The sequence below is a fragment of the Antechinus flavipes genome, chromosome 3, assembly GCF_016432865.1.
Source record: "Antechinus flavipes isolate AdamAnt ecotype Samford, QLD, Australia chromosome 3, AdamAnt_v2, whole genome shotgun sequence".
NCBI lineage: Eukaryota > Metazoa > Chordata > Mammalia > Dasyuromorphia > Dasyuridae > Antechinus > Antechinus flavipes.
This window is the reverse complement of record NC_067400.1, coordinates 515,103,513-515,130,990: the sequence shown is the minus strand read 5'-3', so window position 1 is coordinate 515,130,990 and position 27,478 is coordinate 515,103,513. Positions and strand designations below refer to the sequence as shown.

Here is a 27,478-nt window from a genome sequence, read left to right as displayed (position 1 = left end):
CTGCCAATAGTTGATATAAATGTGTGGCCTTGAACTTATTCCTGGAAATCATCTTTGGGTAGGTTTTGATTAACACCTAAATGTGCTAAATGATTATGCCTCAGAGATGGTTTATGGGAGAGAGCAGATCATATTTCTGTAAGATCTGACATTGTAAGAGGCTTCAGAGACAATGGAGTTCTTCTGCCTTGTTTTACAGAGGAGGAAACTGAGATCTCAAGATGCTAGGTAATCTGACCAAAGCAAAATAGGCTCCTAAGGCTTCCTCTTGTATTTAGATTCAAATACTCGGTCTTCTACCTTTCCAAGCTTGTTACACCTGATTCTCTCCCAAATACTCTATCCAGCCAAAGGGACTCATCTGTTCTTTTCTGTGAGAGACCCTCCAACCTTTCTGTCTTGGCTTTTTCACTGCTCTTACCTATGCTCTTAATTACTACTACCTCTTATAACATATAACTTTTTTCAAGTGTACCTCAGTTCTTATATCCTACACAAGGTCTTTCTCCTCGCTTGTTAGTACCCCTTACCATTACCCTATATTGATTTTCCCATGTAGGCATTGTTTCTGCCTTATAGAAGATAAGTTCCTCGAAGGCAGAAACTATATTTTGTTTTGGTCTTTGTAAACCTAGTGTCCAGAACAGAGCCTGAGAAGTAACAAGTATTGAATAGATGGATAGATGAATAGATGGATGGATGGATGGATGGATGAGCATTTGACTATGATTCTTTGTGATATCTATGTACATGAGTAAAATTTTCACTCACTTGGGACATTCTCCCCTATAATAAATTTACTCCTCTGTTCTTATTCAGTTGGTGACCCCTTCCCAAAGTGGCAGTTTGGGGCCTGCTCCTAGTCATCGATGCCCAGCCAATCAACTAATAAACTATTTCTCTTCTGTTTGTGTCTCTGGAAAATAGGGTTTTTATTACTTTCTATGGTGGAGTCTGCTCCTAGTCACTGATGCCCAGCTAGCCAACTAATAAGCTATTTCTCTTCTGTTTGTGTCTCCAGAAAATAGGTTTTTTATTACTTTCCATGGTGGGCTATACATCTCAGATGTGCAGAAGGAGGACGCCCTGTCTACATACCGCTGCATCACCAAACACAAGTACAGTGGTGAGACCCGCCAAAGCAATGGGGCCCGACTCTCTGTGTCAGGTAGGTCACTCAGCCAAGGTGGAGATGGAAGATATATGAAGAGCAAAATGAATTTTTAAAAATTTAAATTTTAAAATTTAAAAAATTAAATTTAAAAAAATTTTAAAATTTTAAAATTTTTTTATAAAGTGAACTTCTATTGCAAAGTCCAGAAGTCATTGTCAGCATCATGGATAAGGGTACCCATTACATAAAAAGATTCTGAATGAGGAATTAGAAGAATTGAAATATTACTTCAATATTAAATATACTATACTTTTAGTCTTAGAAAGATGGTAAATAAACATGTAATGTCAAGAAACTTAACAAGAAACATATTTGTAGATTCAGATTCATGAGATATAATCTAGTCCTGATATAATTTATATCACTAAAAGGAAAATCCCTTGAAAGGAAAGAGACAGAGATTTAAAAGTCAGAGACAGAGACAGAGACACAGAGAGAGAGAGATACAGAGAGAGAGAGAGAGAGAGAGAGAGAGAGAGAGAGAGAGAGAGAGAGAGAGAGAGAGAGAGAGAGAGAGAAAATAGCCAATGAAGACTTTCATCTGAGTCCTACTGGGATGCTCTCATCATGGAACTGAGTTGACACTGCCTTTTTCAAAGCTATGCTAAGGAATGAAAAACTCTGCCTGTTCTTCCTATAAAAGAAAATAGAGTATCATATACAATGTAGTACAAATTTAGAATTTGCAATCAGAACTGCGTTCAAATCCCAGATCTGGTGATCACTAACTTTGTGACTTATGAATTAAGTCATGTTACTTTTTCAAGCTTCTGTTTCCTCATTTGTAAGATAGGGAAAATGTTGACACCACCTACCATTGCACTCTTACACCTACATGTTGTGATATGTAATATAATATAACATTATATTATATTATAATTTATTAGATAAATAAATTATTTCATTTTCATTATCAGGTTTAAGATACAGTACAGTTTATATAAAGTGTAAACTCTGCATCTGTCCTGTTCTCTCAGAACCAAACTAGCTAAATTCAGAGAGGCTCCTTTCTAGAATGGTGACTACTGGATGTTGAATTTTTTGATCATAAAAAAATCATAAAGTAACTTCTATTAAAGGTGTGAAGGGGTTGCAATCTGTGTCAATGGAGAGAGTATCCCTACAGGTAAAACCACAAATCTTTTGAAGTATTAAAACATAATATATAAGTATGTATATAAAGTATAATTATATAAGGTTACCATATAAAAATGTTTGCTGTGATTTTTAAAAATATTTCTTTGCATCGAAATGAATGCATAGTTTTGTCATCTTCATCTTTTCCATTTTCCTTGTTCTTTAGAACTGGTATAAGCCCTATAAAAGCTATATCTGATGGGGATGATGGGGAGAATAATAATAATAATAACTGACATTTATATGGATCATTAAAGTTGGCAAGTTTTACAAATATTATCTCATTTCAGCAGCAAATATTCCTACGAGTATATTGATCATAATTAAGTCACTTAACCTCTCAATGTTCTAGGCAATTGTTTAGGCAGCAGAGTGGATAGAGCATTTAACCTGAAGTCAAAAAGACCTAAGTCACTTAAACATTCTCAAATCCTCAGTTTTTATCATTTGTGAAATGGGGATAATAATAATATTAGCACTTATTTTCTAAGGTTTTGTGAAGACAAAATGAGATACTATCTGTAAAGTACTTTGCCAATCTTAAAGTTTTATATAGATACTAGCTATGATGATGATTTTGATGTTGATGATGATGATGCAGAGAAGGTTATATAACCTTTAATAGTAGAAGAAATGTCTTCATCCAGAAATTTCCTATGTGTGAAATCACAGGTCCAGCCTCTATACTTCTGCTGCATGCCTTCTTTAAGGAACAAAGAGTAAGGTAACAAATATAGATGGGAAGGATCTTTTAAAAAAAAAATCTTCCCATAAAGGGATTATTTTGAAGGAGAAATATCTTCCCTGCAGAGAGCTTTGGTACATTCTTCACTTTTATAAACGATCCAAGGAAAAAACACTTGATTTTCATGCATTCATTTCATTCCACTAAAGTCTATTGAGTGCTTAATATAGAAGGCACTGGACTAGATGCTGGAAGTATAAAGCCAAAAACAAAAACGAAAAGAAAACATCTCCTGTCCTCAAAGAACTTATATTCTACTGGTTAGAAAACCATTTAAGAAATATTTCTCTATTTTTTTAAAATAAGCCATAATTAAGAATATTTTCTTTTTGAGTTTCCTGGTATCCCTTGGATCAGAACCCCTTACAGAATGCAAAAGGAGACAAAGACTCTGTTCCAGAAACCAGGAGACTGGCCTTTTTGTTCTGACCCTGCCATGTACATGTTGACTGTGTAAGCTGGCCCTCACTTTCCCTGTCTATAAGATGAGAAGGGAGGACTAATAAACCTTTAAAATCCCCCTTAATCCTGACATTTTACATAGAGTACTGGAACTGAAGTTAGGAAATGAATTTGGATCCCGCCCTAGACACATTAGCAGTGTGACCCCCTAGGCAAATAAATCACTTAGTTTTTGTCTGTCTCCCTACTGTAAAATGGGGCTAATGAAAATGCTACCTCTCAGGATTATTGATAATGAGATAACATTTATAAAGTGCTTAGCACAGTGTCTGACACTATATATATCTAGATAGAGAGAGAGAAAGATAGATAGATAGATAGATATTAGGCATTTAATTAATGTTGATTTCCTTCCTTTCTTCTTTCCTTTCTCAGCCTCAGTTTTCCTTAGGTATAAAATGGGGTGTCTCATAAGGTTCCTTGAGGATCAGATGGGATGATATGTAGGAGGTACTTTACAAACCGAAATGCTAGTTATATAAGGGACTCTCCAATTGAAAATCAGTTCAGGTTGTCAGAAGCATGACTTTCTGAGTTTCTTCCTAATCTGCAAAGTCAGTTCAGACACACAATGGGTAAAGAAGCAGCGAGGGCCTGGAAGCAAAGTGCTGGTGGTGCCAAAAGAGCACAGGTTGCAAAGAGGGAATAGTGGCTTGATGTAGAGAGGAGCAACATGCTCCTAGGCTGGGCTCTAGAGAGACCCAAGACCAGGGAGGTGATCCCTGAGCCCTCAGCAAACCACTTCTAGGTACCACCACATCCAGGAAGGAGGTTGACAAGTAAGAGTGTGTCTGGAGGAGAGGGAGAAGGAAGAGGAAGGATCTCAAAACCACAAGAGCCTTTGATCGAAGAAACAGAAGGAACTGGAGAAGGGAAAATTTCGGCATTTGAGGGAGCAAGACATGATCCCCATCTTCAAGTGTTTGAAGGCTGTCAAGTGGAAGGGAGATTTGATTTACTTGCTTTGCCCCAGAGGGCAGAATGAAGAACAAGAGGAGGAAATGGTAGTGGAGCAAATTTAGGTTTCATTTAAGGGGAAATTCACTAAGAATTAGAATTTTTCAATAGAGGAATGTCTCAGAAACACAGTGAGCTCCCCATCCCTGAAATTCTTCAAGTAGAGGCTGAATGAATATTTGTTGAGATTAGCATCGAGGGAATTCCCTGTTCCAGTGTGGGTTGTACCTCTGGGGTCCTTTCTGACTTAGTTCTGTGACAAGTTCCCCTTACCATAAGTGTCTTCTTTGGGTCTAAAGTCCTATTATTAAATATTACCTGAAAGGTTCACTACAAAATTATAAATGTTGCTTAATGCCATTCTGCATCATATTTGCATACTACCCATATAACACTGAAGTAAACCTTCCAGGTCCCATTGAGTCAGATATGGTGAATCCCACTAGAAGAAACTCCTTGATGGGTCTCTTGCTTGAACCACCTGGCCTTTCTACACTTTGAGGTAGGAAGGGGTTAGATCCTTTGTTCCAGGGAAGATCCTTTTTCTTCTTTGTGTGGGATGACAGTAGAGGGCTATTAATAATAATAGTTTTCATATTTTAAATAGTTCTTTAATGTTTGCAAAACATCTTACAAATGTTATCTCATTTGGTCCTCACAACAATCCTTTCAAGTAGGTACCATTTTTCTCCCCATTTTACAGATGAAGAAACTGGAGCTAAGAAGTTAAATGACTTCCCTAGTTAATCACACGGATAATAACTATCCAAGGCAATATTTAACTCAGATCTTTTTGGCTCCAAGCCTAGTCTTATATTTATTGTACCACCTACCTGGACTCTCAGGGAACTAGCAAATTGGAATGAGAAATGAGAAGGGAATGCAAGGGGTAAGGCAGGAACTCTAGTTTGACATATTGTAACAGACTGATTTGTAAATTTTCTCTCTTGGCAGTGCTGCAGCTGTGACTAGGGCACAGTTAGCTCAACCTGGGTGAGTGCCCACTGACTGCCCACACTCCCTTCCTGTGGGAACCAAGGAAGGTTCCCTGTGAACCAAGCCACTTTTACCTTCCAATGACTATTGCTCTACCTCAGGCTTAGTCTCCAAAGCTCCTATACTGATGTCTTTTGAATTCTTCATTTGTAAAGTCTGGCTAGCATGGATATGCTGAGAAAAAGGTCAGAGTACTTTCTTTCTTAGGTAATGGAAGACTGGAAGAGGGAAGTAGCAGCTAAGTCCTCAGGGTCCCTAGAAATCCAACCTCATGAGCAGGGATAAAGAAGGAACTCAAGAGAAACAAAAAAGAAGGTTATCTGTCAGATTAATGGATAGAGGAACAATTTATCACTGAAAGAGAGAGGGTTACAGAAGGTAAAATGGAAAATTTTTTATTATATAACATTAAAAAGTTTTGTGCAAATAAAACTATAGAACTATAATTAGAATAGAAGCAGACAAATGGGGGAAATTTTTGCAGCAAGTTTCTTTGATAATTCTAAGATATTTAGGGAATGGATTCAAATTTGTAAGAATAAAAAGAGTTCCTTGTTTGACAAATGGCTAAAGGTTATAAATGGGCAGTTTTTAAAATAAGAAATCCAATCTTAGCCATATTTTAAAAACCCTCCAAATCACTAATAACTAGAAAATTACAAATTAAAACAACTCTTGAGATCCTACAGTGGGCACACATACAAGTGATAAATGTTGGAACGGTTATGGAAAAATGGCTATCTTATTAATGTACTGTTGGTTGAGCTGTGAACTGATCCAGTCATTTTGAAAAGCAATTTGGAACTGTGCAGCAGAAGTTATTAAACTGTGTATACCTTTCCACTACTAGGTTTATGCCAAGAAGCTGTAGCATGTGCAGTGGCCACTCCACACTAAGGCATATAGACAGGCTAACCCAGGTTTAGCTGACAGGTTTTAAGCCCATCAGTGATTTAGGAGGATCACTACCCAAGCACATGAAGATTTCTCCTGGCAGAATGGGGAGATAAGAACAGTTTGTTCCAATGACCATTAGGGCAGCTGATGGAAGTACTATGGAACACTTAGAGCTTGGTCAGACATTGAAAGCATCAAGGACACATGATGTGTCCTGGACCATCATTAGTCATCCTGACTTTTGTCTTGCCAATTTATTTTGGTGACTCTGGAAAAGAGAAGGGGGGTGATGCTTCGTGCAATTCTGTCTCACTTAAATCCAATTTGCATGTAAGTCAAGACATCACTCATTTGTGATGCCATTGGTCTTCAAAAATAAAGGACAAATAACAATAAAATAAAAAAAGATAAAAGAAAGGGGGAAAGGACCCATATGTTTGAAAAATATTTATAGCAGCTTTGTTTGTGGTAGCAAGGAATTGGAAACTGAGGGGTGTCCATCAGTCAGGAAATGTGATATATTGTAATGGAATACTATTGTGCTTTAAGAAATGATCAAGGAAATGGTTGCAGAGAAAACTGAGAAGACTTCTATGAAATTATACAAGGTGAGAAGAACCTTGAGAACAAATTTTCATACAATAACAATATTATAAACTTTGTAAATCTTAGGATCGCTCATCAATACAATAACAAAACATAATTCCAGAAGATTCATGATGAGATTCATGATGAAACAGGCCATCTACCTCCTGATAGAAACATGATGGAGGGCAAAGGCAGTAATTTCTTTTGCTTGACTATACATGTTTGTAACAAAGAATTTTGTTTCCCTTGCTTTCTCAGTGGGTATCCAGGGAAGAATGGGGGGGGGGGGAGAGAGAGAGAAGGTTTGAAAAAATTAATTTTAAGAAAAGGAACTTCAGATTTACAGCATCTCTTTTTGTAATGGCAACAAATTAGAAAGTAAAAGAATACCATAGATTTGGGAAGGTTAAACTAAGTATAATATATGAATTTATATATGAACATATAATAGAATAATATAACATTTTAAGTGTTTATAGTGTTTTAAGAAATTTTGAAAAGGATAGTTTCAAATAAACCTGGGAAGATTCATATGAACTTAAATAAAAATGAAAAGATTCAGAGCAATTGATATCACAAAATGTTGTAAAGACTAGACAATATTTTAAACAACTTTGAAAGACTTAAGAAATCTGCTCAATACCATGATTAACCATGATTTAGAACTAATAATGAAGCATGTTACCCCTCTGACATACAGGTGACAAATAAAAAAATGCAAATGCATCTTGCTATATAAAATGAGTTGTACATTTTAGGACATGGGCAGTGCAAGAAATTTTGATTAACTATGCATGTTCATTATGAGGAGTTTTCTTTCTTTTTCAATTGGAGGTTGAGAGGAAGAAAAATGAATACTTATTCATTGAAAATTTAAATTAAACTTTTATCAAAAGAAGGAAACTCTGTAAAGAAACTTGGCACTCCCGACCCAGAAGAGCTACAGCTAGGAGAAAACCTAGAGACCACTTAGTCTAACCCCTTTAGTCTAAACCTACCTAGTCTAACCCTAAAGTCTCAGAGCTAAGAAAACCGAGTCAGGGAAGTTAGATTACTTTCCCAGTATTACACAGGTAGCAAAGTCAGAATCTGGATTAGAGCCAGGTTCCGACTCATATATTTCCTGTAGCATATCGTCTCCTAAGATTTTCTCTACTTCTTTGTAAGCATTGAGTGCTGCATCCCACCAATATGGCATAGCAATTGTCACTCCCCCTCTTCCACTTTGCTCACATCCCTCTGGATCATCTACACAAGCCCCTTTTTTTCTTTGTCAATCTGAGACAAAGGCTGGATTTTTTATTTTGATTTTGTTGTGTTTTTGGTTTCAAAGAGACTTCTGTTAAAAGCTAAGGAAATGAGAAAATATATAATAGTATGATTTAACAAGTATTAAGCACTTGCAATATGCAGAACTCAATGCTAGGTTTTAGAGAGGGTACACATTAGATGCTCATGTTCTAGTTAGGCAATATATCATCACATTTTAAAGTTTGCTATAAGGAGCAATGTCATATGGTTCTTATAATAAGCTTTCTCAGGAGAAGGCCCTTGAGTCAGCATCCCTTCTGGTGCTATCAGCCCTTTCCCTTTCTTTTCCTGCATATTCCACCAAAGCCCAGCCTAGGACAGTAAATCTCTAAGGTTAGGTGGCTTTTTTTATTTGGGGTAAAATCAGGGGATTTCACTAGTACTCTATGGTTTCCACCAACACCGGAAAGGATCAAATTTTCACATCATCCATTACAAGACCCTTTCCTTCCTGGATCTCTAGGCTCTACCCATCACCAACTCCCTACAAAACAATGTATGGAGTCGTCTTAGATTGCCGCTAGCCTTTTCTTGGGGGTGGAGCCATCTGTCTTCCAGCCCAGGCACGGGAGCTGGCAATGTCCTATCCCCTCTGGCTGGCACCATGTACATGTCGCAGCATTTTACTTCTGCTCTGGAGTAATGAAAGAGGTTTCTTTCCCTTGGAATTTAATTTCACGCCTGAGACTCAGTGATTAATTCCCTTCTCCCCCCTTCACCCCGCTTTCCCACCCTTCCTTGGCTATTTTAACAGTCCCCCTGCTTCTGAATTTTGCAGTGTGGCATTGAATTTGTATATTTCCTATCAATTAAGTGTTATGTAGAGTAATTCTTCTGGCATACAGTACCCTACCAATTCTCTGGGGTCAGTGAGGAAAGATACCATGGAATCCTCCAAGGGGAGGGTCCAGGTAAGTAAGTCAGGGAAAGTGGGAACATTGAATGCTTACCTAAACCTGAGTGGGGAGTGAGGAAAAAAGAGGCATCAGTCTTTTTTTCTGGAACATAACCAGAATGGTGTAATCAAGATGTTTGAGGACACCAAAGGTAACAAATACCCCTGCAAATATTCTTCCCTCTTTTCTCAGTTGAACTAAACATGCCCCACAGGCCACCATTCCTAGTCATAGGTAAGGTCATCTCCCTTTTCTGAGACTCCATAAAATAGAAGGAATTTTTGTTTCTTCCCAAGAAGAAGCATGATTCAGCAGAAAAAACAGTAGATTTGAATTTAGAATCCTGGGCTCATATCCTAGTTTCTATTACTTGTGGGATCATAGACAATCACTTTCCTCCTCCGGGCTTCAGATTCTGTATCTCTCAAATGAGTTTGTACTAGATGATCTTGAGGTTGTTAAATTTGATGTTCTATAGAATAACACACACACACACACACACACACACACACACACACACACACACCACGTTCTTTCTCCTTCCCTGTCCTTCCTATCCCTTTTCTCTGTCTCTCTGTCTTTCTACACACACACACACACTCACACACATGGTCTCTGTTGTTGTTCAGTTCATTTTCAGTCATGTCCAATTCTTCATGACTCCATTTGGAGTTTGCCATTTTCTTCTTCAGCTCATTTTCCAGATGAGGAAACTGAGGAAAACAGGGTAGCCTTGCCCAGAGTTACATAGCTAGTAAATGTCTGAGACTGGATTTGAACTCGTGAAGATGAGTCCTTACTCCAGACCTGGTCCTTTATCCACTGCGTCACCTAGTTGCCCTCAATATGGCTTTTGCCAGCTCTTAATTTATGATTCTATGATCTCTAAGATCTTTACAATGCCAGGCTTTATTATCCCTTTCCATTGAGAACAAATAAGATATAACATAAACAGCAGTTAATACTGTTGTTCACTGCTGCTGTACAACTATTCATTGGTGACCAGAATATGTGAAACGTAAGTCCATCTTGGATGCTATCCATGAGGAATCAATTACTCAGGTATCTAGAGGACTTCATGAAACAAAGATCCCAGCTACAAGGAACTCATCTAGGTCATGGTGCCTTCCTTCCCTTAACCATTAGTGTTGGAAACAGCTATTCACCTACTTAACCCTGGATGAAGCTATCTATGATCAGCAGGTAATAAAAATGTGTTTATTACTCTCTAGATCCTTTTTGTGGGAAGGGCACATTAATAAGCAAAGTAATAGAAAGACCATTACAGGAAAATTTAGAATAACAGGAGGGACTCTGCTGATAACTACCTGAAATTATATAGGCTACTTCTCCTTTCTGACTATCAGTTTACTCACATGTAAATTAAAGGTGATGATCTCCAAGATCTACTCCAGCAGTAAGATTCTAAAGTTCTAAGGTGGGTAATTTCATCCCCTCTAAAGAAAAATCCACCAAAACACCTTGATAGAGCACCTTCCAGAGATAATATCTGCTCTGCATTGAGAAGGAAGGCACACCAAGGGAGGTAGAGATCTGATCTCTAACCCCAGTTGATGAAAAAGTTAAGACCCATAGCCAGGAAGAATAAATCATACCTGTTTGCAATTTTTTGACTTAACAGAGTGATTTCCTGACAGCCCTGTGAAATAGGCAGCATAGGTATGTTTGTCTCCATTTTACAAATTAGAAGGAAGAGGGTTGAAATAACTTGCTCATTAGTTTACAGCCCTCAGAGCCAGGTTTAGGGCATCCACAGAGAGTGCTGTCAATAAGAGCAAATTAACACAATCCATTCTCTGTTATCTGCACTGATAGAGGAAGAAAGCAGCTACTCGGATAATTCTCCTAAATCTCTTTTGATTTAGGAGTGGACAGACAGCATGGTGTAGCTGTGTCCAGCAAACTGAGATTGAAGTTCAGTGATATGTGTATTGCTGCTGCTGACTAACAGTTTAGCCAGTATCCAATCATTTAACACATCTAAACTTCAGTTTCCTAATCTGTGGAATGGCAATAATACTTGTAGTGCATACCTTGAGGAAGATGAAGTTCAAATGAAGTAATGTCAATGACTTTCCAAACTTTTGAAAAACCTCATCTCTCAAATGAGTTTGTACTAGATGATCTTGAGGTTGTTAAATTTGATGTTCTATAAAATAACACACACACATGCATACATACATATATGCCTTCTTTCTCCTTCCCTGTCCTTCCATTCCCTTTTCTCTGTCTTTCTACACACACACACACACACACACACACACACACACACACACACACACACACAGCTAGTAGGGTGACCTGAGTGGATTTCCCACCTTCTGTTTTAATTCTTGATTCTATTTCACTAATGTTAAAGCAAAAAGTAGCCTCCACATGTATTAGATGGAAGGAAAAGACTAGCCATGGGTGGCAAGAACCCTGAGCTGAGAATGGAACCCTTTGGGTAGAGTTTCAGCTTCTGTACTTATTAATTAGATGGCATTGGGTTAAGTCCTGAGCTTAATCTTTTTCCTTTGCAAAATGGAATTCATAAAATTATAGAGCGAGAGCTGAACTGGCACCCCCTTGTTCTATAAATGAAGAAACCATATCAGGAACAGTCGGTGCCTTATGCAGGGTCTCATAGCTAGTAAGTGTCTAGAGTGGGATTGAACTTCCTGACCCCAGTTCCATTACTTGTATGCTGTGCCATACTGCCTTTCATCAATCATAGTAGTAGTGACAGAAATGGTCTCAAAGTCCAACCCTTTTCCTAAGTCACACACTCCCTCTACAGTCACCCAACCTCTGGGTAAAGATCTGCAGCAGTGGGCATGTGTGGCCCTGAGAGGGAGGAAGAACGAGGATTGGAACTAAAGCATGGCATCGTTGTGAGGTGGAGGCAGAATGTTCCTCAGCATTGCAGTAACATGGAGTAGGAGTGATGGCCCCCGCGTATGCTTGAAGGCATCTCTTTAAACTGGAAGAAAGAAGGCCTTGGATAGAGTCTGAGACCCCTTGCCACTTACTAACCATGAAACCTTGGGCATATCCTCTACCTCCCAGAATCACAAAATGTGAAAGTTGGCTATATAGTCCAAGCCATTCTTAAAAGTATTCCCTACTATAACATACTAACAAGATCTCTTCTTGAAGATGACCAAGGAGGGGGAACCCAAGAGCGAGGTAGCAGCCATGAAACTCTAAGGCTAATCTTCTTTTGAGGAAACCCATTTTCTTCTTGGATAACTCCTATCCCATAGCTAGGAAGTATCAGGTGAGAGTTGAATTCAGAACTTCTTGATTTCAGTTCCATTATCCTTTATGCCATACTATACTGTCTTTCATCAATCACAATATTAGATGTGAAAGGAACTTTTAAGTTCATCAAGTCCCACCATTTTTCTAAGTCACAAACCCCTTCTACAACATCCTTAACAGCTGGTTACCCATTAGAAAGTTGTTGATAGCCTTAATTTGCCTTTTCACAGCTTTGACTCATTATTCCTAATTCTGCCCTCTGAGTTGACACAATAAAAATCTAATCCCTTCTCTACAGGATAGCCTTTCAAATACTTATTCACAATCATCATGTCCTTCGTAAGGCTGCTCTTCTCCAAATTAAACATATCTTGTTCCTTTAACATGGACTCAAGGCCCTTCACCATTACCAACCTATCAGGGAATATAATACTCCAGTCTTTATTCACTTCTTTATTCCCAGAAATTATACCTTCTATGTGCAACCCAAGAATACATTACCTTTTTTGAATGCCACATGGCATTGCTGATTCACATTGTGTTTGTGGTTCATTAAAACTTTAAGATTTTGTACTACTGAAGTTGATTGTTTATGCCCAAGAACAAAACTTTGCATTTATCTCTCTTAAATTTCATTTTAATAGATTGTACTCAATGATCCAGTCTGTCAAGATCTTTTTGGTTACTGACTACCATCCAATGTATAAATATCTCTCCCAGTTTGTGTCAAAAATCTGATGTGCATTTTAACTATGTCTTTCTCCAAGTCATTTTTTAAAATATTAAACATCAAAGAGCCACATATACTCCACTAGAGACCTTCTGCCAGGCTGATGTTGAACATTCCAACTTCTCTTTGAGTCTTCCATTCAACCAGTTCTAAATACTTATAATTATCTTCCCTGTAGGAAATACTTCATCAAAAAACTTAGCTAAAAACCAGGTAAAATAGACTACAGAATCTCCCTCATCTTCTAATCTAGTAATCCTATCAGAAAAGAAAATAAGATTAGTCTGACATGACCTCTTCTTGATGAATCTGTACTGGCTCTTTGTAACTACTGGCTTCCTTTCTACATCTTCACCAACCATCCCCATAATGCTATTTTTCAGGAATTGAAGTCAAGCTCATAACATATAATTTGCAGACTTTGTCCTCTTCCCTTTTTAAAAGCATGGTCAGCACTTGCCCTTCTCTAATCTTATCATATTGTTTCTGTTTTCCATCTTCCAATCTTTCAAACATCACTGGTAGTCACTCCTCAATCATAAAAACCCTGTTTAGTATCAAAGGAGAGGATTCATTTAGGCTGAATGAACTTGAATTTATCAAGTACACCTGAGAACTCCTTTTCTATCTTTTTACATTTGGTGGGGCATCAACCCTCATGTTAGTCATTTTTGTTCTGCCATTTTTTTTTCAGAGAAGTTAAGAGGCTTATTGAATATCACGCAAGTATTAAGCAGCAAGACTAGGATTCAAATTCCAGTTCACTGCCACTAAATCCATTAGTCTTTCTATTCTATTGCACTGAAAATTAGTTTATATATATACAGTACTTTATAAATCTGAAAGAGCTTTATAAATGCTAGCTCTTAACATGAAGATGGTCAGGGGTGAAAAAAATCAGAGAAAAGTTTTTTCAAAACTTTAAAAAATCAGTTTAAACTCTGCCAAGGCTATAACCACACTAGGACATTGGGTGAACAATGCTCCCATTTAGAGATGTCTGGATCCAAACTGAACATCAGCTTCCCATTTACCCAAACCATCCCTCAAATTTCGTTTTTTCCAGGATCTTTTTGGAGCATTGTTAGTGTAAAATCCCTAACATTGTGATCTTTAGAACTAGAAAGAACCTTAGGGATCATCTACCTTTTACAAATGAGGAAACTGAGACCTAGAGAGATTTAATGGTACATTCATTATACATTATCTACAAAAGCTCCCAGGTTCAGAACTTCATCCTGGATCTGAGTGATATTGATGATAATTCTCTCCATGATACTAGAAGAACATTTTTCTAGTGAGCTTTAAAATAACCCATGTTTTCCAAACATAGGAAAGAGAACCAAAGTATACTAAGCTGCTTTCATTTTTATCTTTGAAGCTCTAGCATCTAACAACTAGAACCTATCCATCCAGGACTTTGTTGTATATTATTTTGTTTTGATTCTAATCTTGTCATGGGTGAAATTTGAACCTCAAGCGTAAAAGCTGCCCATCTAATGCCTATGCCCTCAATTCTTGGGTTCTCCAAGAAAATGAACTCTTTTTTCCCCCTCTGTCACCAATCCACCATAAAGAAGAGTTCTATCATCCTCACCATTCCCAAGCCCAGCCAACAAGGAGACATTTTCTTCTTGAGCTGAGGCCACTTTCAAAGAAAGCTGGGGCATCCAGGTGGTACAGTGGATAGAGCACCAGCCCTGGAATCTAGAAGACCCAAATTCAAATTCAGCCTCAGATGTTTGCTAGCTGTATGACTTTAACCCCAATTGCCTCAAAAGGAAAAAAAAAGCATCCAAGAACTGTAGAGAAGATTGTAGGAGAGGACAAGAACTAAGTCTAAAGGCAGTGTAACTGGGGAGGAATGAACTCACAGGACCAAGCCCAATAATATTACTTGGCCTGGAAGGTCTTTCACTGCATCCTAATCTTTTCTCCCCTGGTTCTTGTCTTGTTTCTTTCTAGTCCTCATTCCCAGTTCCTTTCCTCTTCTTTCTCCCTTCAACTGTCTCTATCTTGTTTTCCTTCTTTTGCCCTTTCATCCTGCTTCTAACAAGAGCGATAATAATCCCTTCTACATTTTATTTGGAATCAGAAGCTCTCTAAGCTAGAGAACATCTAGAAGCTCATGGCCATAAAGAAGGAACCCCATTGAAATTCAAAAGTATTTTAAAATACCCTGCTCTCCACCACAAGTCTATTAATCCCATTTTAGAGATAAAGCAGAAGTTCACACAGCTAATAAGTGGAAGAAGCCAAGAGAGAGACTAAGACTTCCATTTCCTCAGACCATTGTTCATTCAACTACACTCATATCTTGCCAATCTGTGTCTTTTTCCTTGGTAAAATTTTCATTGATATTTTTTGTTCTTTATATTACCTTTACTTTCCCCTTCTCCAGCCAGGAAATTGTCCTTTATTAGAGACAGACAGACAGAGACAGAGAGGAGGAAGAGGAGGAGGAGGAGGAAGAAGAAGAAAAGAGGAAGAGGAGGAATTATTTTTCTTTACCCCTTAATTTTATTTCTTTGGATATCATCCCATCATAGTTTATATCCATTCCTTTTATTATTTATTTATTATTTTGCCCCCATTTATTATGCCTTATTAAAGAAAAAGTTCTTAGAAGTTATATAAGTATCATCTTCCATATAGAATGTAAACAGTTGAACCTTACTGAATCCTTTGATTTCTCTTCCTCTGAAATTATCTTACCTTCTAGCCCAAAGCCTGTTGGCTCTACGTCTAGCCGGGCTGAGAGGATGGGGCCACCCTGTGGTGGTGGGAATAACATAGGGACTTTCCGGAATGTTTTCTCAAAGGCTTCCAAGATGTGACACTGCACAAAAGTGAATTATTACCGTTATTGTTTGTAATGCAAAATCTTTCTTTTGGATCAAGGCCTCTGGGCCTTGGTCTAAGTTCGGACTGTCCTCTCCCTCACCTTCTGGCTAGTGATCCTAATTCTCTTTTGCCTCACAGACCCAGCTGAATCAACTCCCACCATCCTCGACAGCTTCCATTCCAGGGAAGTGAGGGCAGGCCAGACGGTGGAGTTGCCCTGCACTGCCTCAGGCTACCCTGCTCCTGCGATCAGATGGCTCAAGGATGGGCGGCCCCTCCCCACGGACAGCCGCTGGACCAAGCGCATCACAGGGCTGACCATTAGCGACCTGCGGGCTGAGGACAGCGGTACCTACATCTGCGAGGTCACCAATACCTTCGGCTCAGCAGAAGCCACAGGCACTCTCACAGTCATCGGTAAGTGCATGTGGGTTACCAGAACAGGGCTGCAAAAGCTCCCAGCTTCAGAACTCCATCTGCATCACTCCCCAAAAATGTTGAGAGTGATAAAAGTGCATTTTTCTAATGGCCTTTAAAAATAACCCATGTTTTTCCAACCAAGGAAACAGAGCCAAATTATACTAAGCTTCTTGGATTTTTGTCTCTGAAGCTCTAGACCTAACATAACGTCTGGAATACAGAAGGTGCTCAAAAACTGATTGTTTGGTATCTGTTTCTTAGGATCAGTAGTCCAAACCTCTTCAGAATGTCCATCTCTGTGAGGGAAAGTTGTTCCATGCTATTGTACCATGTAGATAGAGTCTACCTTAGGGGAAATGTAATGCCCATTCAAGTCACTTAGATATGAAATAATGTCTCCCTCCCCCTTCTTTCTTCCACCTCATCCTCTTCCCTCTGCCAAATAATGGACTGTTCATATAAAAGAAAGAATCAAGCAACCTCAGAAGCTAAGAAGGAAAAAGTATGTGTGTAGAATCCTAATGGGCTAATCATAGTCCTCCTTGCCATTTCCCAATGTGGGGCAAAGAAAAGTACAATTATTGATTGTACCTTATCCATTCATCCATCCATCCATCCATTCATCCATTCATTCATTCACTATTCATTCAATAAATACTTATATAGTGCCTTCTATGAGTAAGGCACCAAGCTAAGGGATACAAAAATAGATCCATCCCAGGCTGAGTTCTTAAGAGGCTTATGATCTAATGGGGGAAAAACATGGAAACAAATTATGTATGGTATGGTGGGGGAAAGCATATTTAAAATTACAAGGCCTCTAATCATATCCTAGATCATCTTTAATGCTTATATGACCTGGGACAAGGCACTCCATTTTTCTAGCACTCAGTTTCCTCATCTGGAAAATTAGGAGATTAGACTAGATCAATGGTTTTCAAACCTTTCCATAAGTCAGTCCACAAGAATTTATCAAGCACTTACTATGTGCCAGGCACTGTACTAAGCACAGGAGATACAAAGAATGGCAAAGAATGATCCTTGCTCTCAAAGAACTCATGAGGAAAATTAAAACAACTGTGTACTGAAAAAGCTATTTGCAGGATAAATTTTAGATAGTCAATAAAGGGAAGATATTAGCATAAGAGAGATTAGGAAAGGCTTCTTTTAAAAGGTGAAATGTTAGCTGGGGATTAAAGGAAGCCAGGAGGCAGAGACAATGAAGGGGAATATTCCAAGCATGGAGGACAACTAGTGAAAATATCCAAAGTCTAGAGATGGAATATGTTGTGCAAATGGTGCCATGAAGGCCAGTATCACGCAGAATTCATAAGTGGGTGGGGGATAAGGTATATGAGGACAGGACAGATGGGAGGAAAGCAGGTTATGAAGGATTTTTAATATCTACCAGAATATTTTATATTTCATCTGGCAGGTGATGGAGAGCCACTAGAATTTACTCAGTAGGTGATGATATGGTCAGAACTATGCTTTAGGAAGATACCTTTGACAGTTGGGTGGTAGATGAACTAGAGTTGGGAAGGATTTAGAACCCTTCAGCTGAAACAAAATTTTGTCAAAAATCTTGCAGTAAAACTTTTGAAATCATTGTCAATGCCTATTAACAAATAATATAAGGTTCATTTACAAAACAAACTTAGAATGTTTTCAAGGTTCCTTACAGCCCAGTTTGGCAAACATTAAATTGATCAAATGACTACTAAAGTCACTTCCAAAAGTAGGGTACGTGTCAAGGAGATAGTACAGGAAAACTGCTTTGGAAAGTTTGAGGAGAAAGAGCTCAATTGGCTTTTAGAGGGGGAAGATTGGAAAGACAAGGAGGTAACTTCTAAATTGGGACTCAAAAGAAGGTTTTCCAATAGATAAAAGATGCTTACATAGAATCCATCTTACCCATAGTAATGGAGGGATATCAGGATAAACAAAAGCACAGTGTTGGAAGCATACACACTGCTGTCACTTTCCTAAGTAAAAAAGGACATTAACCACATGGGATGTCACACACTTGTAATCCCAGCTACCAGGAAGGCTGAGGCTGGCAGAGCCAGCTCAAGAGTTCTGAGCTGCAATGGGCTATGCAGATCTCTGAGTATCCACACGTGAGTTCAGCCATTATGATGAGACTCCTGGAAAGTGTGCACCACCAGAGTGCCTAAAGAGGAGAGAACTAGCCTAGAACAAAAATGGAGCAGGTCAGTAGTAGGATAGGGCTTGTGGACTGCCCCTGTACTGCCAATCTTGGTGATATGGAGAGATCAGAGAAAGGAGGAAGGAAGGAAGGAAGGAAGAAAGGAAGAAAGGAAGGAAGGAAGGAAGGAAGGAAGGAAGGAAGGAAGGAAGGAAGGAAGGAAGGAAGGAAGGAAGGAAGGAAGGAAGGAAGGAAGAAGGAAGGAAGGAAGGAAGGGAGGGAGGGAGGGAGGGAGGGAGGAAAGGAGAGACGGAGGGAAGGAGGAAGGATCATGGATCCATGAGCAAGGAGAAGAATTATCAGCTTAGTCATACATGAAGCTCCTCATTTCTAACAGATTACTAGACCACCAGGATCCAACTCAGTCTCTTTTTCTATTAAGTGAGAAATTATTTAGTATATTAAAGAAAAGTACTATATTGACATTCAGAAACTTGCCACTAACTAGCTATGTGACCTCAAGAAAATCTGTCCTCTCTATGCCTCAGTTTACTCAACTGTAAAATCAGGGACTCTGGCTAGAGATTCTCTAAGGTTCACTTTCCACACAAATAAAGTTAGATCTAAACAACTGAAAGAATATCAAGTGCTCATGGACAGAGTGAGCTGATATAATAAAAATGACAATTCTTCCTAAATTAATCTCCTTATTCAGTGTCACACCAATCAAACTGCCAAGTGAACATCTAAGGTTCTTCCTTTTGTCTATGCTTGGGAATCTATGTATTCTTGTTTTCCCATAATATATGGAGATGAGGCAGGATAAGGATTTGGGAGGGGGATACAGAGGGAAGTAGGACATGTGCCTGGTGGACTGGACTATGTGGGAGCCTGCCCTCTCTACCCTTTCCCAGAATATGAGGGGTGTGAAGCAGATGTGACCTGAAGCCCTGAGGTTGCATATCTAGAACTGAGGGACTTTCCCAAAAGAATGGGGCTTCCTTCAGGGAGTAGGCCACTTGAGGAGACAGAATGTCCCAGAAAGCTCTTTCCTCATCCTTGAGAGGCACAGATATCCTTTGGCCCCCTTCCCTCTCAAAGATGGTACCATTCCTTGGCTTAGTCTAGTTCCTCTAAAGATCAAGCTACATAGCCCATGGTTTGCGCCGCCCCCTTCTTCAGGCTGCACAGGGAGCTAGTATGTGATATTATCTATGGTGCTCCCGTGGCAGAGCTGTCCCTGCTAAGATTTACAGTGTGGTTGGAAGAGCAGACAGCGGTCCCCAGCAAATCAGCCCCATGTGTTGAGAATGACAGTAAGTGATGTAAATGCTTTGGATGAAATGCTGAAAGTTCGATATTAAGGTGCCTTGTGTTTCCTGTTGGGACCTGAGCTGTATTAAATAAGTCTGAGACATGCAAACAGCAGCAGAAAGATGGATTGGGGTTTGGGGTGGGAGTGAGATTTAGGTTCGGTTTAATGCATCCTCCCCTAGAGCATCGCTGGACAGAGTCAGTAGGCTCCTTCCATTAAAAACTGGGCACTAACTCGGAGTGCCGGTGCATGTGTGTGTGTGTGTGTGTGTGCGTGCACTCACACTTACGACCCAGTCATCCAGGTAGAGCAATGCAATGCCAGAGCTTCTGTCAAAAAAGGAAAGAAAGTTCTGAGACGCATGAGCCCCAGAGGAAGAAGAGCACGGAATTTCCATTCACTGATGAAGCTCATAGACACTGACTGAGGAACCCGGCTGGGGTAAAGGGGCTGGGCAGTGGGAGAGTGAAAAACCGCCCGCCTGAGTGTGGGTGCTGCAGGCCTAAATCCTGGCCCAGCACGCCTGGCACACACACGCTTCTCATGGACGCATCTCCTCACCTCCTGGCACATGGGCGCGCATTAAAACATGCCAGCATATGTGTGTCTGTATATACAAACCTACACACATGTACACGCCAACCAATATGTGCCAGCCCCTCCATACATACACACGTGCTGAGACATTGACACTCATGCCTACATGGGACCGAAGGGTTTTCCTGAGCAAGCCCCCACAGAGGTGAGCCTCACTCGGCAGCCCCTTGTACCCATGCCCCCACCCGCACCATGCACATCCCCAGCTCCTGTGCACACATGCAGGGTCCGGGGAGCCTTCCACTGTGAGCTGCCATCTTCTCTGCGGGACAGGGCCCTGGGACAGATTGAACCCAAGAGAAATAGAAAGCAGAGCCCTGCCAGGGCTGGGGAGACGAGGAGGAGGAGAAAGGAAGGGGGGATCAAGGCCATGGACATGCCCTCTGGGGCCAGCCGAGGTGCTGGAATTAACTCTGCCTTACTTAGTAGCACAAAGGGTGTCCAGCTGAAGGAATCCTCCCCTGGACCTTTAAAGCCCTAATTCCTCACCCAGTGGAGAGTTCGTTCAGAAAAAAGAGGCTGTGAATCATACACTCACAGCACAAAAGTCACACAATTAGCCGGGGGGAAGAATTTGAATCAGATGGCTCCTGACCCGTTGGCACTCTGCTGTTAGGTGACTTGTCCAAGCTCAGCCCCGGAGTCCCGCCCCCACTCCCCAGGCCGTGCTGTTTCCCCTGCACCCCCAGCAGTAAGCCTTTTTTTCTTCTCTTTCTCCTCGGCCCCCCCTCCCGGCCCAGACCCCCTCCATGTGACCCTGACGCCAAAGCAGCTGAAGACAGGCATCGGGAGCACCGTGATCCTGTCCTGTGCCCTGACGGGCCCCCCGGAGCTCACCATTCGCTGGTACCGCAACACGGAGCTGGTGGTCCCGGATGAGACCGTCTCAATCCGCGGCCTCAGCAACGAGACCCTGCTCATCACCTCGGCCCAGAAAAGCCACTCCGGAGCTTACCAGTGCTTCGCCACCCGCAAAGCCCAGACAGCCCAGGACTTCGCCATCATTGTTCTGGAGGGTGAGCTGAGTGCAAGGGAAGGGGCTGAGAGAGCAGGCAGGGACTCAGGCGCACACACACACACACACACACACACACACACACACACACACACACACACCCCTACACCCCCGGCCCCCCGGGCCAGGGCAGCAAACAAAGCCCCTCAGCCGAGATTCTCACTCTCCACCTGTCACAGGGTCTGAAGTTCCACCCTAAACATTCTCCGGGTTCTGAAGGCTCTTTATCTTCCCGAATCCCCGCCAAAACCCAACTGATCTCCCCTAGTTTCTTAGGACCAATCCTATTGCGGCCTTTATCACCTCAGGGAGGATTAGTTAAGGCTAGCTGAGGGCCAGGGCCCGGGCCTGAGTGGGCGGGAGGAAGGAGAGGGTTGTGCAGAGGGGAGGGGGAGGAGGCCCCACGTGCCCCCTCTCGGTGCTGGGCGCAGCGACTCCCAGGCTTGGGCAGGGACCTCCCCTGGAGTGCCCCTGGTCTGCTGGACCCAGAGCCAGCTTTTATGTTACTGTGACTCACAGAAAAGTGACTTCCATCCATCATCTCGTTTCACCACTAGGAGAGGTAGCCTCAGGTGGCTGGGGCACAGACAGGACAGCCCGGCCCTGGCTCAGGTCAGCGTCTGTGTCTGAACCCAAATGTGTGGCCCGCAAATGTGGCACACCTATCCATAATAGTGAGAACAACAACTTATTCAGGAATATCCGTTTTTAAATTTGCAGATTAGTAATGTCTCCTCTTCCTGTGTCTAGCACGCTTAAATCGACAAAGTGCTGTCCTCCTGACCATCCTACAAGCACTTAAATTTGTCATCCCTGTCTTAGGAAACTGAACCTCAGAAAAAGGAAAGTGACTTGTCCAGCGTCAATCAGCTAGTTCATTGATGGCCTCTGGATTCCAGCCCAAGTTTTCTGATTCCAAATCAAACATTGTTTTCACTACGCCTCATTTACATCTGTTTGGTCCTCACGGTCACCTGGGTGGTAGATGGGACTAGCATCACCTCCCCCTCTTTACAGATGAGGAAACTGAGGCACAGAGGGACTAAGTGATTTGCCTAAAATCATGAGCTAGGATTAGAATCCCGATCTTCCGGCTCGGGCCGAGAAAGAGCGCCCCAGAGATAGACTGGCCGGATCTTTGGGCGGGTCGCTGGGGCTTTTCCTGCCCCGCTGGGTCTCCTAGTTCCGCTGGGGTGGGGGAAAGGCCCCAGGGACCCACTCTGTGTTGTGTGGTGATACCAAGGCTGGTTTCCTCCTGCCCCTCCCCAGATGGGACACCCCGAATCATCTCCTCCTTCAGCGAGAAGGTGGTAAACCCCGGGGAGCAGTTCTCTCTGATGTGCGCAGCTAAAGGCGCCCCGCCTCCCACCGTCACCTGGGCCCTGGACGATGAGCCGATCCAGCGGGACGGCGGGCACCGCACCAACCAGTACACCATGTCAGACGGCACGACCATCAGCCACATGAATGTCACGGCCCCCCAGATCCGAGATGGGGGTGTCTACCGATGCGCTGCACGGAACTCAGTGGGCAGTGCTGAATACCAAGCGCGAATAAACGTAAGAGGTGCCTGTCTACATTTAAATATCAGAATAGGCTATTGATTTCCTTTGTCATCTTTTTGGTCACCATTATCATTGTGGTTCTTATTACTGATTACGATTGTTAATTATGCTTTTGATTTGGGTGGAGGATCTCACTCTCTCCCCACCCCCACTCTGTCTCTCTCCCGCCTCTCTTCTGACTCCGCCCCCTTGTTCTGCCATTCTTGTTTGTGTGTATAAGTGGTGTGTTTCGTTCCCCATCCTTTTCTACCTTAGGCCTCTCTCCCCTCTGCCTCCCCCCTCCCTAATCCTTCCCTCTTCTCTCCCTCTCCCGGGTCACTGAGGGGCTTGGGCCTGCCCCGGATTCACCAACCATCTGACTCCCCTTACCACTGCATGCCAGCCTACCAGGACTAGGAAGATGGAGGGGCGCTGTGGGGCCAGAGACCTAACAGAGTTACTTTTGATATAGCCCATTTCCTCCCAACCCACCACTTGGGATCCCGGCCCACCTGAGTTGGGAAAGGAACCAGTCCAGCTGTCCCCTAGTCACGAATCACACCCTGGACTCCCGATGGGAAGAGTTAAGATTAAGATGAAAAATAAATCATAGAACAGTGAATACAAAAGGGGTTTCAGCTCCAGGTCTAGAGAGTGGGACTAGAGTCAGCCCAATCCCATGTAGGTTTTATTTCTTTTCTGCCATCTTTCTCATTCAATCTTTACTGGCTAACTCCTCAAAGATTTGGAGACAGCAGCCCCTTTGTCATAGTGTGGGCAAAGTACTGGATCTGGAGTCAAAAGAAATGGGCTGAAATGACAACTCTAATCACTGATAGCTGTATGACCTTAAACAAGTCACTTCTCCTGCCTTACCCTCAGCATCCTCCCGAGTTAAGTGAGAGGGTTGGATTTTCCACTGCAACATATCGCCAGCCTACCCAACCTTGAACTGCACTTAGCCAATGGTTGCAGCCATGATTACCGCAAGGTCACAATACAAAACATGTCTTTCCTTTGTTCAATGGGGGAGAAGGAAAGTAGAGCAGATCTTAATTGCCCACTTTCCTCTCACAGATAGACCTCTTTCTGCAGAATACTAGGAAAGAGATACAGTGATACAGGGCATCCTTGCTCATCACCCAAATGAAGAAGTTTCACAATCAAAGATGGTATCCTCGGGTCTTGGTCTCCTCCTCCTGTCACTTCCTCTCAGATACCACCCTTGTCCCCCACCCAGTCCATTATAAAGTCATACATACTTTTCACTGCAAAAAGAAATTCATAAAAGTTATACCCAGATTGAAATTGTGCTTCCTTTGTGTTACTCTGCACCAGAGTCATTGAGCCTTAATTTGGGCACATGAGATTTGATATCACAAAATAGATTCCTCCATCTCCTGGAAAACATAGTTTTCTAGTATTAGAAAAATGTATGGATCTCTCCTTTCTCGCTTATGTCAACTGCATTTCTTTTTTTTTTTTTGAGAGACTAAAGTGCTCTAAGATTTACAAATGTGCCACATCACTAGCATAATGTGTTTTAAAATATACATGTGTGTGTATATATATGTATGTATAAGTTTTTGTATCAAATTGGAGGTTAAGGTTATTAAAAGCCCAGTGGCAATCTTCCACTTCCATCCAGCCTTCTCTCTTCTTCTTCAATTCTGGGCCCAGCTCCTTTTCCAGCTGCTGCTCCTGTCCTAGGTATATGTAGTGAGGGACTAACTCAGTGAAGAAGCCTTCCATAATTTGCAGAGTAAACATTTTACATCCATTTAGCTCCTCACACGTAGGTGGTTATGACAACATTTTTTTAAGTCATCATGGATTATTTGAGTGAATGATGATTATTTTTAGTAAATCTCATTGGAAGGTCCCAAAATATCTCAAGACATAGTTTTAAATCATTAAAATGTTATCTCATAGAGGGATACCTAGAGCAGAGGTGTCAAACTTAGGACCAGTAGGCAGTCTGAAAAACTCCTGAGTGTGGCTAGAACCACACTAAAACATAATTGGGAAATGTTTCAAAAAATAAATACAAAATACAGTACAATATAGACAATGTTAATTTCTGGTTTTTTTAAGTCAATGTGCTCCCCTGGGGGGAGTTCTATTTGAGTTTGACACCACTAATCTGGAGAACTTCCCTATCTGGGAATCCCTCTTCTGGACTCTGTAGGATATCTTCCATGAAGTGTCAATTACCTTTAATAAGCATATCAATGTAATTCTTCTTTTAACATTAAAATCAGTGTTGTGCCAAGAGGGTTATAACACATTTTAATGATAATCAATATAAAAGGGGTATTAAGAGGCAACTTAATGCAGTAGAATAAGCATTTGTTCTGAAGGCACAGATGATGGGTTCAAATCTCCCCTCTGATCTTTTCTTGTCTGTATGACTCTGGGCAGGTCATATAACTTCTTTAAGCCTCAGTTTCCTCATCTGTAAAATTGGATTAGATGGTTACAGGAGATACATGAAAAAAAAGGAAGTGAACTAGTCATATAGGAAAGGAAAGGATAATAGGTGGCTGGTTCAAGAAAGGTCCACTGGAACCCAAACAATGTCAAAAAGCCTCAAGCAAAGCCTACAGATTGTTGAGTAGAGAAGCTATAAAGAAAAACACAAGCATCTTGTGGGATGAGAAGGCAGGGATGGGCAGTGATCTGCACCAATGAGAAGAATGCCTTCATTAATGGCATTTTAGGACCATTGAATTATTGAGATATATAAGTACAAAAACATATGCATTTATAAAAATATGCCTTGGGCAGCTACCCCCAGTCCCAGCTTTGACCATCAGACCAGCTAGTATTTCCTCTGTTGTGAGAGAAGTTCAGGAAGCCAACTATATATAGTTGAGATAAATCACACATTGAGACTCAAAATATGCATTTCTCTTGGCTCTTGGCTCAGGTTTATAAGACAAAATAATCCTTTCCAGGTGCTACTGTCACCATTCCTATTTAAGTCTCAAGGTCTTGCTTCTTGAGATTATAATTATTCTTAGTACTTAATATTATTATTTTTTTAACAATAATAGTCATACTTATGTGGTATTTTAAGGTTTATTAACACAAAATAATCCTTTCCAGATATTACTATCATCATTCCCATTTATGAACATTTAACCTCATTAAGACTTTGGTTCTTAGGATTACAGTTATTCATGTTGTTATTATTAAAAATAATAATAGTTCACATTTATATAATTTTTAAGGTCTATTAAATGACTTGGGAAGTAGATAGCACCACAGTGGCATTATCCTCATTTTATAGAAGAGAAAACTGAAACTCAGAGAAAAAAAGTTTCTTTCCAGCTCTATTCTATAACCTATAAATCTGTGTCTCCTGATTTTTTCAGATTATTCCATCCTCTTTCTGTCCTCCAATTCTGGGCTAAAGTACTGTCTTTTAGCCCCTTCTTTTGGTTCCTAGAGATGGCCAAGGAGTCCTGTATGGACACTAGATAACTTTTTTTATTTTTTAAAGTATTCCCTTGGCTCTGGCCATAGGAATCCTGTTCTCTATCCTCTGCCCTACTAATAGACTCTGTGACAGGACTATACTTCACATCACCAAATTATGTTCTCTTTCTCCCTCCACACCCTTGCCTACACAGCTAATTTTGTTTAAAAAAATACCTTTTGAACATTTCTTATTCCACTACCACAGGCATTATCTCCCCTCTGTAAAATGAGCTGGAGAAGGATATGAGAAACTTCTCCAGTATTTTTGCTAGGAAAATACCCAAAAGGGGGTCACCAAAAGTCAGACATGCTTTGAATGTTAGAGCTGGAAGAGACTTTTGAGATCATCATATCAAACCCCTCCATTGGACAGAAGAGGAAACTGAGTGGAAGGACTTAGCCAAGGTCATACAACTAGTTGTTGACAGAGCTAGGATTTGAGTCCTGGTCCTCTCACTCTGGACACTGCAATGCTGTTTCTCACTAGTGCTAATTCAGGAATCTATATTCCTATATAAAAAGACAATCACCAACTTACTTGGAGAAGACCTCGTTTTATAGTCTTCTCTTAAACATTTAAAAGACTTAAAACTATATATTTTATAATAAAACAGAAAATCTCATTGTCCACATGGAGGTAAACCACAATTAACAATCACTGGGAAGAAGGAGTACATTTAGTTACTAACCATCCCTCTGCTCCCCAGGCTGGCTAGTGGATTATTGTCTTAAAAAAGGGCGACTTCTAGAAAGGGGACAGAACCCTCTAAAGTGAGCAATTTTGTAAGTTCAGAGGCTTCTTTGGGAGGTCAGAGAAGTGCCCCAAATCCCAGCTTTTCTCAATCACTTCAAATCAGAGGAGTTCTTCTCTAGCCCTTCTTTGACCAGACCTAACACTCTTGTCCCACTGCTGCTAAATGACCTCAGAACAGAATTCCAGGGAGATACCTAGCT

The 27,478-nt window shown here is 41.0% G+C and overlaps 1 protein-coding gene across 4 annotated transcripts in view; it reads left to right on the top strand.

Moving 5' to 3' along the window:
• The window catches only part of DSCAML1 (DS cell adhesion molecule like 1), a 487,779-nt gene that overhangs the window by 347,173 nt on the left and 113,128 nt on the right, over nt 1–27,478 (top strand). For 3 of the 4 annotated variants that reach the window (XM_051987050.1, XM_051987051.1, XM_051987052.1), the window contains exons 4-7: nt 1,022–1,168; nt 16,140–16,418; nt 21,223–21,498; nt 22,767–23,063. In XM_051987050.1, the coding sequence (XP_051843010.1) occupies nt 1,022–1,168; nt 16,140–16,418; nt 21,223–21,498; nt 22,767–23,063 (999 nt within the window). Of the gene's footprint in view, nt 1–1,021; nt 1,169–16,139; nt 16,419–21,222; nt 21,499–22,766; nt 23,102–27,478 lie in introns of those variants that run through there. The other variant, XM_051987053.1, reaches the window with a different exon arrangement.